The following is a 16,531-nucleotide window of genomic DNA, read 5'->3' as shown; positions in this document are numbered from 1 at the left end:
ACCCTGCCCTTGAGAGCTATCTCTGTTGTATGTTCTTCTCAACCTTCAAATGTCATTCTTATACTTAGAGCAGGAGTCTGTGAACTATGGCTTGTGGGCCAAACTTGGTGGCAGCTGCCTGCTTTGCAAGTATGGTTTTGTTAGAACACAGCCATACCTTGTGGTTTATGTTTGTGTATGATTGATTTCATTCTACAATGGCAGAGTTGAGTACTCCCCCAAAACTAAAATGTTTACCATATATGGCCTTTACAGAAAATGTATGACAACCTCTGCCCTAGAGAAAAAAACCTGTTACAATTTGCATTCAAATTTTCCTTCTCTAATGAGCATAAGAAACAGAATCTCTAAGTAACAATAGCAAAGATGCAAACAGATTCACACAGGTATCTACATACATATGATTACACCTCTTAGCACAGAATTGTCAAGTCACTGCTGTTGAACTTTCATTTTATTTGAATCCTATAAGAAGTTATAGCTTCCCCCAGTATCCTTCCCTACAATAGCCAAGAATACAGGGACTTCACAGGTACTCATCAAGGTGTAATCACATAGCTAAGAATCTAATTCCTCCCCCAGAGAAGGCTGCCCGCAATTCCATCCCACGTCCAGTTATTCCATGCTCATCAAGGGCCTAGATACAAAGTTAAAGCAGAAAAACCAACAGATCCCATTCCATGCCTTGAGTGGTACATTGTTAAAGAAAATCAGTGGCCAACATCACATGTACATCAATAAACACATGCATGCATATTCATATGCTTAAAATCTCATTAATTATTAGATGTTTCAAGAGCATGCAAGAAAATAACCCTCCTGAGTATCAGAGTAAAAAAGACCTAAAGTTTTAATAAATTTTAAGGGTAAGTACATCCAGATTGGGAGCATAAATACATGTTTATGTTTATAAATTATAGGCACTATATACAAAAAGTTGAAATAATATATAGATTGATCACTTTGTTAGCCAATAAAATCATTATTCAAAATGCCTGCTACAACTGTACTCTGCTCCCTGCCTCTCTTTGGTAACTAAAATCGGAAAATGTTAGTCCTAACCTTTACCAAGTATTATCTTAACCACCCCCCACTTAATAATAATTTGCATGTATTAGCATAACATAAATTAAACCCAAGAAACATTTTAATGTAAGTCATTTCATTCTCATTTCTCTGAAACCTTATCTAAAGTGACAGCATATTTAGGCTGACAGACTTTTTGAAAATAAAATAGAAATAGAAGAGGTTTATTTCACCTTTACATGGTGTCTTTCTCATGCAGAGTTCAGATTTCCACAATTGTATCCCTTTAAAGGATTTGATATGCAGGAAAAGAAGAGAGGATGATGGTAAACGTTTCATCTCAGAGACACCAACAGACTACACTCCAGGATCAACAAGGGCTGAAACCTTACCTTTTACTGATGTGTTAGGTGGAGGGCCTTCCATTCGCAAGTTCCATGGAGGGTCCCCCTGGTTAGCAAAGTCCCTCATTTTCAGGTAGCTGATTGTAAGTCGAATGATGGAGGCCTTGTCAAGCTGGCTAGTGATGGCTGCAGGAAGAGGCAACAACTTGGCCAATTCATAGAACTCAAAGTTTTCTTTTCCCCGGCGGGAGCGGGCAGCATCCCGGGACTTCTCCTTTCTCAATGCTTGTAAACTGGAATCAAAGGAGTGAAAAAGTGCTGTTTAGAACATGTGATTCTGTCAATGAGATGAACACTGCTTTTCTTTTTACTTCATCCATGCCCCCTCCTCCCCACAACCAGCAAAAGTCTACCAACATTTTCTTCAAAATTTCAGGGCCACGGTAAAAGGAGTTCCAGATAAAGACCACTAAAACCTCTGGGCTTATACGCCATAAACTCATGTACAATGAGTAAAAATAGTTTACTTGTTAAGTTTTTCCCTCTAATTACCCATGCACTGAGATATAGTTTGTTTTTGAGACATAAGATTTACAGGTGATGCTTGCTATTATAAGCTATGAGCAATTTAAAAGACTGTGATTATAATTACATATCTGCATATGTGAGTGTATGTTCAGTTGCTCAGTTGTGTCCAACTCTTTGTGACCCTATGGACTGCAGCCTGCCAGGCTCCTCTGTCCATGGGATTCTCCCGGCAAGAATACTAAAGTGGGTTGCCATTCCCTTCTCCAGGGGATCTTCCTGACCCAGGAATTGAACCCGAGTCTCCCTCATTGCAGGCAGATTCTTTACCATCTGAGCCACCAGGGAAGACTAAACCCTCAAAAGGACGTATTTTAAAAAATTTTTTCTATTACCATTTCGAGGAACAAAGGCTAAACAAAAAAACAGTTCACAGAATTAACAAATAAAATGTTGATGTGCTTCCAGCCCTCAATAAAAATCATAACCTTCACTCAGATAAATAAAACCTCTCATTGAAAATGATGATTGCAATGGAACTTTATAAATGCACTGGTAATTGGTTGATAAGAGAATACTTTAATTCTTTATTAAGGAGCATACATTCATAGACGGATAGATTCTCTAAGATATTAGAGAATAAAATATATCACCCAGAAAAGTCAAACTTTAAAATAATATAAATTTAATGTTGAAAGATAAAGCCCCATATGGGTTATTAAAATTTATAAACATTATAGACATATTACTTCACAGAAGAGGCAACAGGTGGGACCCAGCATTTTCCTTTAACTATTTATGCACATTTCTGTTTGAAGTTTGCTCGCATTGCTGAGGGCAGAATCTGGCACAATTGAAGTTATATGTGAGCATCTGACAGGAGAAATCCACCTACTCTGAATTGCTCTGTTTTCTGTCTGATGAAAAATAAAATTCAAAATCAGACTGTGATGATAAATAATTGGGCAATATTTACAGTATCAAGGTATTATTAACATCATATATAAGTATCCATTTTATTGGGCTTTGAAAACATTTAAAATCTTTGAATCTAGCATCCTAGTTTTCCCAATATAAAATATCAAGAAAGAGGAGTAAGACCAGAGGAACAGGTTAAAATGAGTGCAGCTGTATGGCTTCAGCCTCTTGAGATGAGCAGTAACGTTCCATATTACCTTCAACCATGTCTGATGTTCACAGTGGAAAACTGTTTTCACTGCAGACACTTCAGGTGCTTTACTGAGTGTCTATGTAATTTAAATAACTCCATGACGTTTGGGTCAAATACTTGCTAGGCTAATAGCCCAACAGGTTTCATGTTCGCTCCATTAATAAAATATTCGACATTAGCCAGCTAATGTATTTCTCAGAACTAGACCAATTAACACTACCATTTTCAGAGTCAAAGCAGTCACAGGTGACAAATCTTTGTCCTGATATCTCTGGTGATAATCTTCAGTGGAAACATCACTAATTTATAAGGAAAAGCTGTGTGATTTTGTTTCCCAAAATTCTAACTGACCTCCATCCAATTATTCAAATACTCAATGTGGCTTACTGATAACTAGGTACACAAAAGTAAGAGATGTCTTAAAGTCTGACCAATTACAGGTAAAATCTGAATCTATGTCAACATCTTAGGATAAAACAATGATTCATAGCCCTCCTCTACCCCCATATAATAAAAGTAATCTATCTAACACCATTTAAGTCAGCTGTACCCGAAGAACTATGTCACTTGACATGTTTTATCTACCACTTGTAGAGTGCAGTGCTTCAAGTTCAGTGCTTTGCTCTTTTTGTGTTCTCATAATCAAATACTACTCCAGAAGGTGGGCTGAACGTGTACGTGTGTGTGTGTGTGCGCGTGTGTGTGTGTGTGCGTGTGCGTGTGTGTGTGTGTATTTTGGTCCTGTAAGTGACTATGATGGAGCTGTGGAGCAAGGCTGCTAACTCAAGGGCTTGCAGGGTTAAGGCAGGGAATGTCAATGAATAAAGAGGCCTGATGCTGACTAGAGGATGACAGCCCCGGCAAAGGAAGGCATATACAGTTTTCGCCTTGCGTGTGCTGCTTTGGGGGAAGGCTTGCATGTGCTGCCAGATTTCAGCTACTGCTATTTCTAGAAAACAAAAATCTGAATTTTTACATATTATCTCCAAGTTTATGTTACGTTTTAAGCTTATGTTAACTAATTGGCATTTTTGAAAATCATGCAAGCCAAATAAAACATGCCATTTGGTCAACAATGGAGCAGGGACTCCATTTTTACAATTGGGTAATAATTCGGGAGGTCAATTCTGCCAGAAGTTTCACATGGATGTTATATGTAATTTTCCTTATATATGTCAGTCAGTGGTCACAAATGGATTCATCTGATACCTAATCAATATTACTAGCATTCATAATGGGAATTTCTCTATTCACCCGAAGCCAGTAGAGGATTAAGCAATCATTCTGAAATTGATATTTACTGTATGGGCTTATCAATAACCTAAGGATAAAAACTAACGCTAAGGGTAGAAAAGCCAAAGATCACAGGGAGTAGCCCAATGGGCTCCAAGGGTGAAGTAGAGTGGAGATGACTTCTTTCGTCCACTTAGGGAAGGTGGGGTATGTGGACACTAATGCTTTGGGGTTCCTTGCTTAAACACTGCCCTCTGACACTTGGCTTTTCTAAAATAGCACTTACTTTATGTGCTTCTATATATTATCTTATCAGTTCTTCTTCTCTATCACTCCCCCCCTTTAAAAAAAAATCTCTTTACACACACTGTGTTACCCTACTGGAGTAATCTTCCTGTCCATAATCTTAATAACAAAGGGTTTCCATGACTCCCCATCATATCATTATGCAGACACCATAGTACAGAAGATTTCCAGAATGAGGGCACTGTGTCTGCAATAAGTAGTCACTGGTTTTGAGGGCAACAGCAATAAAATACAGCCAATGGTTTATAAAGGTTGTGGAGATATTGATACAATAGATGAAGCTAAAGACCTTAAGACAATGACAGATTGTGGATTAATCTTTTGCCTGCTTTTGTGAAGTAGAGCCTAGTTAGAAGTAATTCTCAAACTGAATTAAGGACTACATTAAAACCTAACATAAATTTGCGTTTGTACATTGTGTTCTAAATCAAAACATTACAGTTGCATTTCTAAACACTAGAGAAAGAATGGATTGACTGTGAGTAAATGTTACTGCCTGATCTCTGCCACCTAAAATATAATTAAGTAATAAGTTACTTCTTGGGCCCAAAATTCCCACTATTTTAATGCTCTTCTACTTAGACTCTGAATAACAGAAAATCCTCCACAAATCAAAATTTTAACTCTGTGATGACAACAATATCATCTTCGTTAATAATTACCACCAACAGTAAATCAACAACTATTTTCAAAGACACACATACATATCTGAAAATCATACCCCAAATAACGCATATATATATTTTTTGAGGGTTTATTAAATGATTCTCAAATTTTCAAAAGGGATCCATCACTCCATCCAAAAGAATAATAATCTAACATATAGAATTTCTTCTTATAAGGGTTATAAAGCTGGATTCTGCTCTCTTTTTGCCACTGATGTTGTTAGAATTAACTTATCCTTAAAATATCCTTGGTTAAAATAATACTATTTAATGTATGTTTTCATTCAACGTCTTTAAGCAATTTTTACACATTTATAAAGTTATACCTTTAAGCATATACCTAACAAGCAATCAAAAAAGAGTTTACTAAGAATGAAGATTCAGCAGTCAGTATTTGTTAAACATAAAGTTATTTTTTGAATCCTCCATGTATTTTAAGTTCCTTTGGCGAGCTGTATGTTCCATGGAAAGAGTTCCAATGAAGGAATTCTGAGATCCACTTTGGCCATTGTAGACATTATGATTCTAATTCACTATGTTGAATTTCAATTTCATCATCTTAGACCATGAGGATGACACACAAGTACCATTTGGCAAATCTTCTGGGACCACTGCAATGGCTCACATGATAATTTCATAATAATATAAAGAAGTGAACCTCCCTTGGACAGTTCTATATTGCAACAGTTAAGACAGTTTGTAAACTCTAAATGTGGTAGAGTCTCCTTTAGTTTACAACAGAATTTTAGCAAGACTGAAGAATGCCTAAATATAGTCAAGCTATACTTAAGCTTTCTTGGAAGCACAGATGTTTGGAGTAGGGACTCCATGTCCACATTATCACACAGTTACTAGCTGGCAATCTTGGACAGAAGTCTCAGCTTCTTTGGACCTCAATTTCCTCATCTGGGAAACAGACATTATAGTAGAACATACTTCACAATATTCTTCAGAGGAGTAATTGAGCTAATATATGTCAAGTGCTAAATGTCTTGACATATATTACTTACAACTGCCATGTTGTAAATGTTACATAAACATGGAAAGTGAAAGTGAGAATGTTAGTCGCTCAGTCTGTCCAACTCTATGCAGCCCCACGGACTGCACCCTGCTGGTTCCTCGGTCCATGGAATTCTCTAGGCAAGAATACTGGAGTGGGTTGCCATTCCCTTCTCCAGGGGGTCTTTCTGACCCAGGTCTTCTGCATTGCCGGGAAATTCTTTACCATCTGAGCCACGAGGAAAGTCACTATAGGCACTGACTACTATTATAACAACTTTATACCTAGGAAAAGCCTGACTGTTTTAATCTTAGCACCACATCTGATCATCACCGTGTTCCTCCAGAATTCTTTACAATTTTCTTTTAACTAGTAGCATCTTTCCTATCACTTTATTTTTCATTCAGGCTATAGTTTCTATAATTCTAAATACCTACGTTTTTTTTACTCATTGTTTCTCAAACTCCTTTCTTTACTGCCACTTATGACTTTCATTTTTTAGTAAATTTTACTTCCCATATAGTGACAGTAGAAATTAAATCAGAGAGCTGACTTCTGCTTGGTGATAACCCTAAAATTGCCTATTTATTTAAATGCCTCCATGTTCTCTCAACTCATGATTCTCACTTTCTTCAAGTTCTGTTGCTGCCTCTATCAGCATGTCTTCCACAGTAGCAAGAGACAGAGGGTAAGTGCATGAATTCCAGAGCCTGTGCTTAAATCCTGGCTCTATGACTAATTACATAATAAGTAAACGTGAGCAACTTACTTAACCTCTTTTGCCTCAGTTTCTCACCTGTGATATGTGATGATAATACTGCTTCATAAGGCTCCTGTTAAAATTAGCTGGGGTAGTTTAAAAAATATTTATAGTGGTGCCTAGGACACAGTAATACTGTATAAGATGTGTTAAATGAAAACCCAAGCTCATGTCAAACTAACTGTTCTATGCTTTGAGGTCCTTTATAATTTACACTGTGTTCTCACCAATAAGATTTCCATCTACTGGTTCTGACATACCACATTGTGTACTTAAGTGAAATAAAACTACTTGATTGCAGAGATATTGATTTTTCATTATATTCCTCCTTATACCTAGGTCTACCTGTCTTTTACTATAGATATACTCAATGACTTGTTCAAATAAAAAATGCATGTCTCATTAATGGAAGATGAAATGTTTATAAATAAGTGATTTCCTATGCTAAGAATAATAAAGGATCTTTTTTTAGTTCCCTAAAGTAGAAAAAACTGGCATTCAAAATTGACAAGCAATTTTGTTTATAGAGAAAAATGAACATCCAAACAGTAATTAAGGGAATGGGTGGGTTACTTGGGAAGACTGTGAAAGCTTCTATGGAAGACTTCAAAATTGCAATGATAATTATTCATCAGAAGGAGTATATGTGTATTCCTAGCAGGAAGAAGATCTTTCAAAGCATCTCCCAAAACATCACAAATATGTAATTTCTGTCTGTCAGGCAAAGCTCCAAATCCAGGACCATGGAGAGCTCACCCAGAACATTTGGAGCAGGGAAGAAACTTGGAAGGACAACAGCAGTTTCCAGTTCTAGCCTCCATACTGGGGGCAAGGCTGAATCGTGAAACTCTACTTGAGCCAGAAATAAGACAGGAAAAAAAGGTAAAAGAAAGTTTTGTTGCTTCTTTAAAAAACAAACAAACAAACAAACAGGCACTGCCACTATCACAAAGCCAATATTATGAAATTGAGTTAGCACTTGCGATCTCTCTAAAGCTATCTCAGAGTTGGATAAAGGTGTCAATTGTTTCCATAGTGGAAAAAAACAGGTAATTTTCGATGTGATGACTCATTAAAAGAACTAAGTTGTCTCTTGTGGTTTGTCAAATTTAGCTTTGCAAAATTCATTTCTTTGGTTTCCTACTTCACAGAAATGGTGATAGTGATTACAGAAACAATACAGTTGGATATTTACAGAATATAACAGAGCAGAAATAGTAACTGTCACAGAGGAACCAACAGAAGTAAGTCACCTTAGTCAAATGTTTCTTATTCAACAACTTCTTCACAGCCAGATATCTATCAGCTATTTTTTAATACTTTATAATTATATTTATGGAATGATTTCTTATATGGACATTATCAACAGATCCATACTCTCTCTACATAAAAATCCTCTCTCTAAGCCTCAAAGTTAACACCTTCATGTAAACTTTTAGAGTACAATAACTAGTCTTTATAAAAGAACACGGCAGGTTTTGGTCATTAACTCTAGGGGGAAGGAAAAGTAGGGTAAAAACCACTTTAAATTTTACCTTTGTAAAGTACCTCTAAGGAGCCAGACAGGCTTTTTTTTTTAATGGATTTTCCTACTTGTTTTGCTTAGGAGAATCCAGCACTAGACTTCTACTATTTATCAATTAATCTGGCATGCAGCCTCAAAGGAAGAAGGTCGACCTGTATTAAAAATGCAGCCATCAAAAATTCATCAAAGGCTGCAGCATTTTAACTCATGAACCTTTGAACACCTGCATACTTGTCAGATCTCTGGTCATAGTTAACGGTGAAATCTATAGTTACTCCGGTACCTACAGCTGCCCTGACATGAGCTGAATGAGGCAGCTTCCCAGGGAAAAAGTACAGTAAAGATTCTATAAGCACTGCTTTCCCTTCCTTCATTACTTTCAATAAAACAGTCCACCACACATTGGCATCACAGAGAGTTCAAAGTCAATCAAATCAGTCCACTGCAAAGAATAAAAATCTTTCAGAAGTATTTTTCCCCCATGATTGTAATTACCACCTTTCTTACAAGGTAATATAATTGAGAAATGCATAAAAAACCGTTATCTGGTAGGATTATGTACAACATAACTCCCAACCCAAAATCTTTTAATGCTCTTCAAGAAAGGGTAATAATTTCAGAAACCTTCCTTTAATGTGTGAAGAAAGCAGTATAGTACATACTGGAAGTTAAAACTGGAACCTTCAAGTTCAAGGTAAGAACTCTGCTGCTTAACTAATGCACTGCTCATAGCTGTCATCATTAATTTATGTTAGCCTCTGTAAACATCAAGAGTATAATAGGCCAATTTCACAACTAAATATAGATGCACATTTTGCCCTTATATAAATGGCAGATTGCTGCTGTAGATCATCGCTGCAGCAACACGTCAGTAAAGATGCACTGTTTGATGGTCTGATGCTCACACAATATATAAAACCAGTTGTAATGGTTGTTTGGAAGCAAAGTGTAACATAGCAGCAAAATTTCATTTGTTCCACAAACTCAGGATATATTAAGCTTGGCTGACAAAGACTGTTTGATGTGCTAAATCAGTTTGACCTTCATTCTTGCCTTATTTTTCTCATTTAACAAGTGAAATTACCATTATTTTTCCCACATGTAAGAAAATCATGAAATTGATTGCTTAAAAACATTGTCAAAAACATGTGCCACTGCTAACATGCAATAAAGTATTAAAATCAAGATGCATCTTTAAAATCTTTAAACTATGATATATTCTGATTGAATAATCATGACCTATTTTTGACTTGTGGTAAAATAGATCCAAAGAGTAATTAAAGCCATTCCACTGAATGCTTTCCCTCATCTTCAGAAAATGCCTTGTGTATGTTTGAACTTAATAATTAAATTAATTGGTTTTAGCCAATGAGCATTCTTATTCTTAACACTTTAAGTAAGAGGATTTAATACCAGAATGAGTCATTAGAATAGTAATAAAGAAAGCTGAGAGGTCCGCACAATCCTTTTCAACCAGTGTTCACCTTGATTCAAATAACCCTTGAATGAACCACAGCAAGACCCAACTATTCATTGCATGCTTTGGTGTCTGCCAAAAACCTCCTGAATCAAAGTGTTTTGTTCTTCATTTTCCTCCAGAACTTTAAGCTACCAACTGGCAGTTCCATAATAATGACAAAAAACTGCAGTTTTATCAAGTAATTTCTCTCCACCCAATAAATAGCACTTTACCTTGGAGCAACTTGTATATTTCACACCTTAAATTTCTATTTACCAAATCAGCTAATCACTTCACAATTGAACTCAGAACAAAAAAAAATTATCAATTAAAGTGGTTGAAACTCCTGCAAATTATCATTTAGGAATGAAGTAATTGCTTTCATCAGGGCAGAAAAGCCCGCCAGAACAGAAATGTCACTTTAGATTAGTGTTCTCACTCCTGAAGCTATGGATGACACAGCTGATATAAGACTAAATGCCAAGACCAATCAATTGCTTTTGTGGCTCTGCTCTGAGCTGCTGTAAAAGGGGCCATTTTCTAGGATCTACTCTTCATTATAGTAAATGCTATCTCCTTGGTAACATAATTCCATTTCTCATAAATTCTGTCTGAGAGCATTGTCCTAACAATGGATGTTTGTGGAAAAGAATGCTGTTGGTTTAATGCACAGAATTAAGTGTGAATGGCTGTCAAACTGCTATAGTTTACTAGTTCTTAAACATAAATTGAAGTCTTATACATTAGAAAGAATTCTTGGGGAGAAATGAATGTCCTGAACAAGGGTAAGATATTGTATTTGAAGGTTCTGTGCTACTGGTTTTGAATTTTGACTATTCTAGTATTTATCTGTCCTGTACATGAAATCAGTCAGCTCACACCAGAGGTGGGTGAACACATCACCTACTTTCTCAGCAGTATAGTTTGCAAATGTGAAACCTCAGAAGCAAATACGGACTCATTAGGCAACTGCATGCGATTTGTGAATAGCCACAACTGTGTTAAAAGAAAAAAAAAAAAAACTGTTCTTTGAGCTGAGCCATTCCTGGAAAGCATCCAGATCTTAATTTGTATTGTTCATCCCCCTGAAGTTACAAGATTCTGGGTTGCAGGCTCCAATTAACAGGAAATTGAAGAAGCTAATATAGTGAGAAAGCAGCAATTCCCTGCACTGCTCTCTTCAGGTCTGAAGTTTAGAAAGAGATTCAGGATCACGGGTCTTTGCCCAACATGGGATAAAGGCCTTTCTCATCCTGGTGAGCACACATGTGTAACTTCCATTAGCAGTAACAGAAGTCGTGAGCACACATTGAGAGGGAAGTCTACTGCTAAATATTTGAAAGGGTCAGAGCATCTCCTCTGAAAGGCAAAAATGAGAAGAAATGGTGGGCACTCTGTGATGGCAGGACATTTTACTAACCGTGCAAAGGGATTTCTATCACTCCAAGGGACTATAGTATTAGTTTTCATATCAATGACAGGAAAGTACATGTGTTGTTTCCGCTTTTTAATATTATTCAGTACCATCAAAAAATAGCATAAACCTTAACATCATAGTAACACTGAATGAAAACAAACATCTTTGAACATCTACTAAGCTTCAGGCTCTAATTAAACATTATCATACTTAATTCACCATTGTCAATATCATCAAGGATGGAAAGGGGAAGTAACAGCATCTATGGAAAGTAGATCATCTCCACGATATACATCTGACCCTAAAACACTGCTATTTTAGCCCCGGTTTTGGGGGGCCACTATATTTATGCTCTGTTTCTAATTTTCTGCCCTCATCCCCCCGAACTAGGAGTTTTCTTGTCTCAGAGAGAACTTTCCCTGGATCCTAGACTTTTAGTACTAAAAGAAGGATGGGCCTGGGCAAACCAGAACAGCTGGTCACCCTGGAAATATGATTGTCCCCCATCTCATAAATAAGAAGACCACAGAGAGAGAAAGTAACTTGCCCAAGATCACTGACAGCTGAAAATGGAATCTGAACCTTGGCAAGATGACTCCATCCTTACGTCCTTCTCACCACTGCACTGCGTTGCCTCTATAGGAATAAAGTCATGAGTCCCCTTCTGATTACATGACTATTAAGTCACAGATAAAATTTTACTTAACTGATAATCACCCATATAATTTCTATCATAATTGTTATGAAAACATTAAGTCACTAATAAAATGTCCAACAACCCCCCTTTTTCAGGCATATAAACATATTCCAGTTTGGAGTAGATAAATTTGCTGTTAATTGCTCTAAGTCCCAAACTAACTTGCTTTGGAATTCAAATTCAAATGACCTTTTCTAGAGGGAAAATTCACTTTTTCCTTTAATTTTCTCCAAGTGTGATTTCAAACACTTTTTAAAGCATGACCAAGTGGAAGAAAGATTTTGAAAACTTTCAAGCCTGATAGGAGAAACTTGGAAAGGAGAAAGTAGGCTTTGACAAGTTTGAAGATTTTAAAGTCTGAAAAATGAAAGCTATGGTCATGTGAATACTGCAAACAGCGCACCCATTTACTTGACATCAATGAGCATGTTTATACCATAACTGCCTGCATTTTTAATGAAGTACACAAAGTGGCCACCCTTTCTTTAAACACTACAACTGAGAATAATGGTGCCAACAGTCTAAAGAGACAGTACACTTTATTCCCTACCTGACTTTATTTTAAAGGCATGCATTTTTATTTAACCTTTCATCAAGGTTCTAAAAGCATGGTCGAACTTACCAGAGGTGTACACTGTTACAATTTCTAGGGAACACTTTGGCAAATACAGATCTCAAGCTGGCCAGGGATGCAAACAAATACATTCTAAAAGAATATTCACTGCCTCTTTTGACAGACTTTAGAAATAAATTATGAAATATTCTCAAGATACCAAATAAAGATGTTGAAAAAAATATTCAATGACTGGAAAAACATTTTTACAGTAGAAAAGGAAAGATATAAGCATCTGAATGCAGAGTTCCAAAGAATAGCAAGAAGAGATAAGAAAGCCTTCTTCAGCGATCAATGCAAAGAAATGAGAAAAACAACAGAATGGGAAAGACTAGAGATCTCTTCAAGAAAATTAGAGATAGCAAGGGAACATTTCATGCAAAGATGGGCTTGATAAAGGACAGAAATGGTATGGACCTAACAGAAGCAAAAGATATTAAGAAGAGATGGCAAGAATACACAGAAGAACTGTACAAAAAAGATCTTCACGACCCAGATAATCATGATGATGTGATCACTAATCTAGAGCCAGACATCTTGGAATGTGAAGTCAAGTGGGCCTTAGAAAGCATCACTACGAACAAAGCTAGGGGAGGTGATGGAATTCTAGTTGAGCTGTTTCAAATCCTGAAAGATGATACTGTGAAAGTGCTGCACTCAATATGCCAGCAAGTTTGGAAAACTCAGCAGTGGCCACAGGACTGGAAAAGGTCAGTTTTCATTCCAATTCCAAAGAAAGGCAATGACAAAGAATGCTCAAACTACCGCACAATTGCACTCATCTCACATGTTAGTAAAGTAATGCTCAAAATTCTCCAAGCCAGGCTTCAGGAACACGTGAACCGTGAACTCCCTGATGTTCAAGCTGGTTTTAGAAAAGGCAGAGGAACCAGAGATCAAATTGCCAACATCCGCTGGATCATGAAAAAGCAGGAGAGTTCCAGAAAAACATCTATTTCTGCTTTATTGACTACGCCAAAGCCTTTGACTGTGTGGATCACAATAAACTGTGGAAAATTCTGAAAGAGATGGGAATACCAGACCACCTGACCTGCCTCTTGAGAAATCTGTATGCAGGTCAGGAAGCAACAGTTAGAACTGGACATGGAACAACAGACTGGTTCCAAATAGGAAAAGGAGTACATCAAGGCTGTATATCGTCACCCTGCTTATTTAACTTATATGCAGAGTACATCATGAGAAATGCTGGGCTGGAAGAAACACAAGCTGGAATCAAGGGTGCCAGGAGAAATATCAATCACCTCAGATATGCAGATGACACCACCCTTATGGCAGAAAGTGAAGAGGAACTCAAAAGCCTCTTGATGAAAGTGAAAGAGGAGAGCGAAAAAGTTGGGTTAAAGCTCAACATTCAGAAAATGAAGATCATGGCATCTGATCCCATCACTTCATGGGAAATAGACGGGAAAACAGTGGAAACAGTGTCAGACTTTATTTTGGGGGCTCCAAAATCACTGCAGATGGTGATTGCAGCCATGAAATTAGAAGACGCTTATTCCTTGGAAAAAAAGTTATGACCAACCTAGATAGTATATTCAAAAGCAGAGACATTACTTTGCCAACTAAGGTCCCTCTAGTCAAGGCTATGGTTTTTCCAGTAGTCATGTATGGATGTGAGAGTTGGACAGTGAAGAAGGCTGAGCGCCGAAGAATTGATGCTTTTGAACTGTGGTGTTGGAGAAGACTCTTGAGAGTCCCTTGGACTGTAAGGAGATCCAACCAGTCCATTCGGAAGGAGATCGGCCCTGGGTGTTCTTTGGAAGGAATGATGCTAAAGCTGAAGCTCCAGTACTTTGGCCACCTCATGCGAAGAGTTGACTCATTGGAAAAGACTCTGATGCTGGGAGGGATTGGGGGCAGGAGGAGAAGGGGATGACAGAGGATGAGATGGCTGGATGGCATCACGGACTCGATGGACGTGAGTCTGAGTGAACTCTGGGAGATGGTGATGGACAGGGAGGCCTGGTGTGCTGCGATTCATGGGGTCGCAAAGAGTCGGACACGATTGAGCGACTGAACTGAACTGAACTGAAGTGATAAAAGGAAGATCATAAAGTAGAATGTACAGTGGGTTGAACGATTATAGCAATGTGTGTGTAACTATATATAGATACAGAGAAAATATACCCAAACCAGGATTGAGTCCCACAAGCCAAAATATTGAGATTGGTTATTTCTACATGGTAAACATTTCTTGTCGGGGGTGGTCAGAAGATGGGAGGTGAGCAGGCAGGAGATAATTTCTAAAATTTCTTTAACAAATGTATTTTTAATATAAAAGTTACTTTTTGAAAAAAAAAAAAACCCACATGTATGTAATTTTACTGGCTCCAAGTTGAGCCTCAAAACAGCTTAATGCTCAAGGTATTTTTCATTGAATGAATGATTTTCCTGATAGTGCTATCAAATGTCATCCTGTCATCACTGCAGGTAGTAGTACGACCTGAAAAGCATCTGGAGAAAATGCTTGTCTCGGTCATTCCTCTAAAAGAGAGCTGGAAGTAAAAAGGCTAGAAGAGGCCTTTATCCCTTCTCAAGTTACCCCACATGAGCATCCAACCAAATGACCAAGTCCTTCAGCCACACAGCCTCGGCTCTTGTGTCCTCTCTGGTCCCTCAAAACCCCAAGGCAGTGTGTGCCAGTGTACAGTACACCCGCTGCCCGGGTGGGGAGGGAGATGCTATCATTTAATGAATGACTTCTTCCATGTGGCACTTACTCCTTGCCAACCTGAGGGCATCTGTGGATTCTAACCCGGGAGAAAACACAGACAAATAAACACAAAATACTTCACACACTGAACTTCCTGAAGCAAAATCGCAAATACTGACTCAAGTCTTGGTTAACAAGTTGCCTCAATAAATGGTATTCTAAGATCTCTACTAAGTTTAACACTGACCAAATTATCAGGATCATTGTTTTTTCATCGAATGCTGCACCTCCCACTTCTAACTGGTGGTGGCCCTTGGTGGAACAGTGTGTCCATGGCATTAGACTTCATATATGAAGCAGCAAAGATTTTAATGTGCCAGGGATTATCATATGAGATTTAATTTGAGGAGTCATAACACCTCACTGAGGTACTTTATAAAGCAGGACCCCACAGGAAACATCTGTTTATTTATAAGAATCCATTACTTAGCCAGAAACCAAGTCCTTTCCAAACCCTAAAATCTTTTGAAAAGCCTTGGTAGACACTTAGTCCTCTCATTAATATCTGACTTTGAGGAACTACGAATAAGTTATTCTGAGTCATATCTAACTATGTGACAAGATGATCAAGATAGGTACTATTCTGATGTATAAAATTAATGTTTATAGCATGAAATTAAATAAAGAATAAATGAATAGGCTTTTTTATTTCATGCATTTGCAAGCTGCTCATGGAAAAACAAAAGGTTGTATCATGATATAAGTACACAAGACATTAAAAAGACCCAGTTTTCTTATTAACTGAGAGTTAGCACTGAATTTACTGATACTGAATACTTACAACTGTAATAGTAACATGAATTCTAAGTGTTGGTAAAACATACTGAGATGTAGGAAAGCACATGATGACCGATTTGTAAGCTGGTGTAAAAGGGACTGCTTAATTGAAATGGGGCAATGGAAGCCAGTGATTTGCTCAACTGGCCTTTACCACAAAGCTTCCATAAACAACCTTAGTATCTGAATCTATAAACCACCAAATAATTAGCTTAAAAAATACAAAGGTAGACCTAGGGTTGAATACTTCCACCCTGACTTGTCTCCCAGGATGGTCCT

At 37.5% G+C, this 16,531-nt stretch overlaps 1 protein-coding gene across 6 annotated transcripts in view; it reads right to left on the bottom strand.

Annotated features, from left to right (window-relative positions):
- The window catches only part of NPAS3 (neuronal PAS domain protein 3), a 962,475-nt gene that overhangs the window by 660,427 nt on the left and 285,517 nt on the right, over nt 1–16,531 (bottom strand). For all 6 annotated transcript variants that reach the window (XM_069558691.1, XM_069558689.1, XM_069558690.1 and 3 more), the window contains one exon: nt 1,419–1,663. In XM_069558691.1, the coding sequence (XP_069414792.1) occupies nt 1,419–1,663 (245 nt within the window). The remainder of the gene's footprint in view (nt 1–1,418; nt 1,664–16,531) is intronic.

Source organism: Ovis canadensis, chromosome 18 (assembly GCF_042477335.2).
Source record: "Ovis canadensis isolate MfBH-ARS-UI-01 breed Bighorn chromosome 18, ARS-UI_OviCan_v2, whole genome shotgun sequence".
Lineage (NCBI taxonomy): Eukaryota > Metazoa > Chordata > Mammalia > Artiodactyla > Bovidae > Ovis > Ovis canadensis.
Note: the sequence above shows the minus strand (reverse complement) of the source record. Positions and strands in the feature narration are given on the sequence as shown.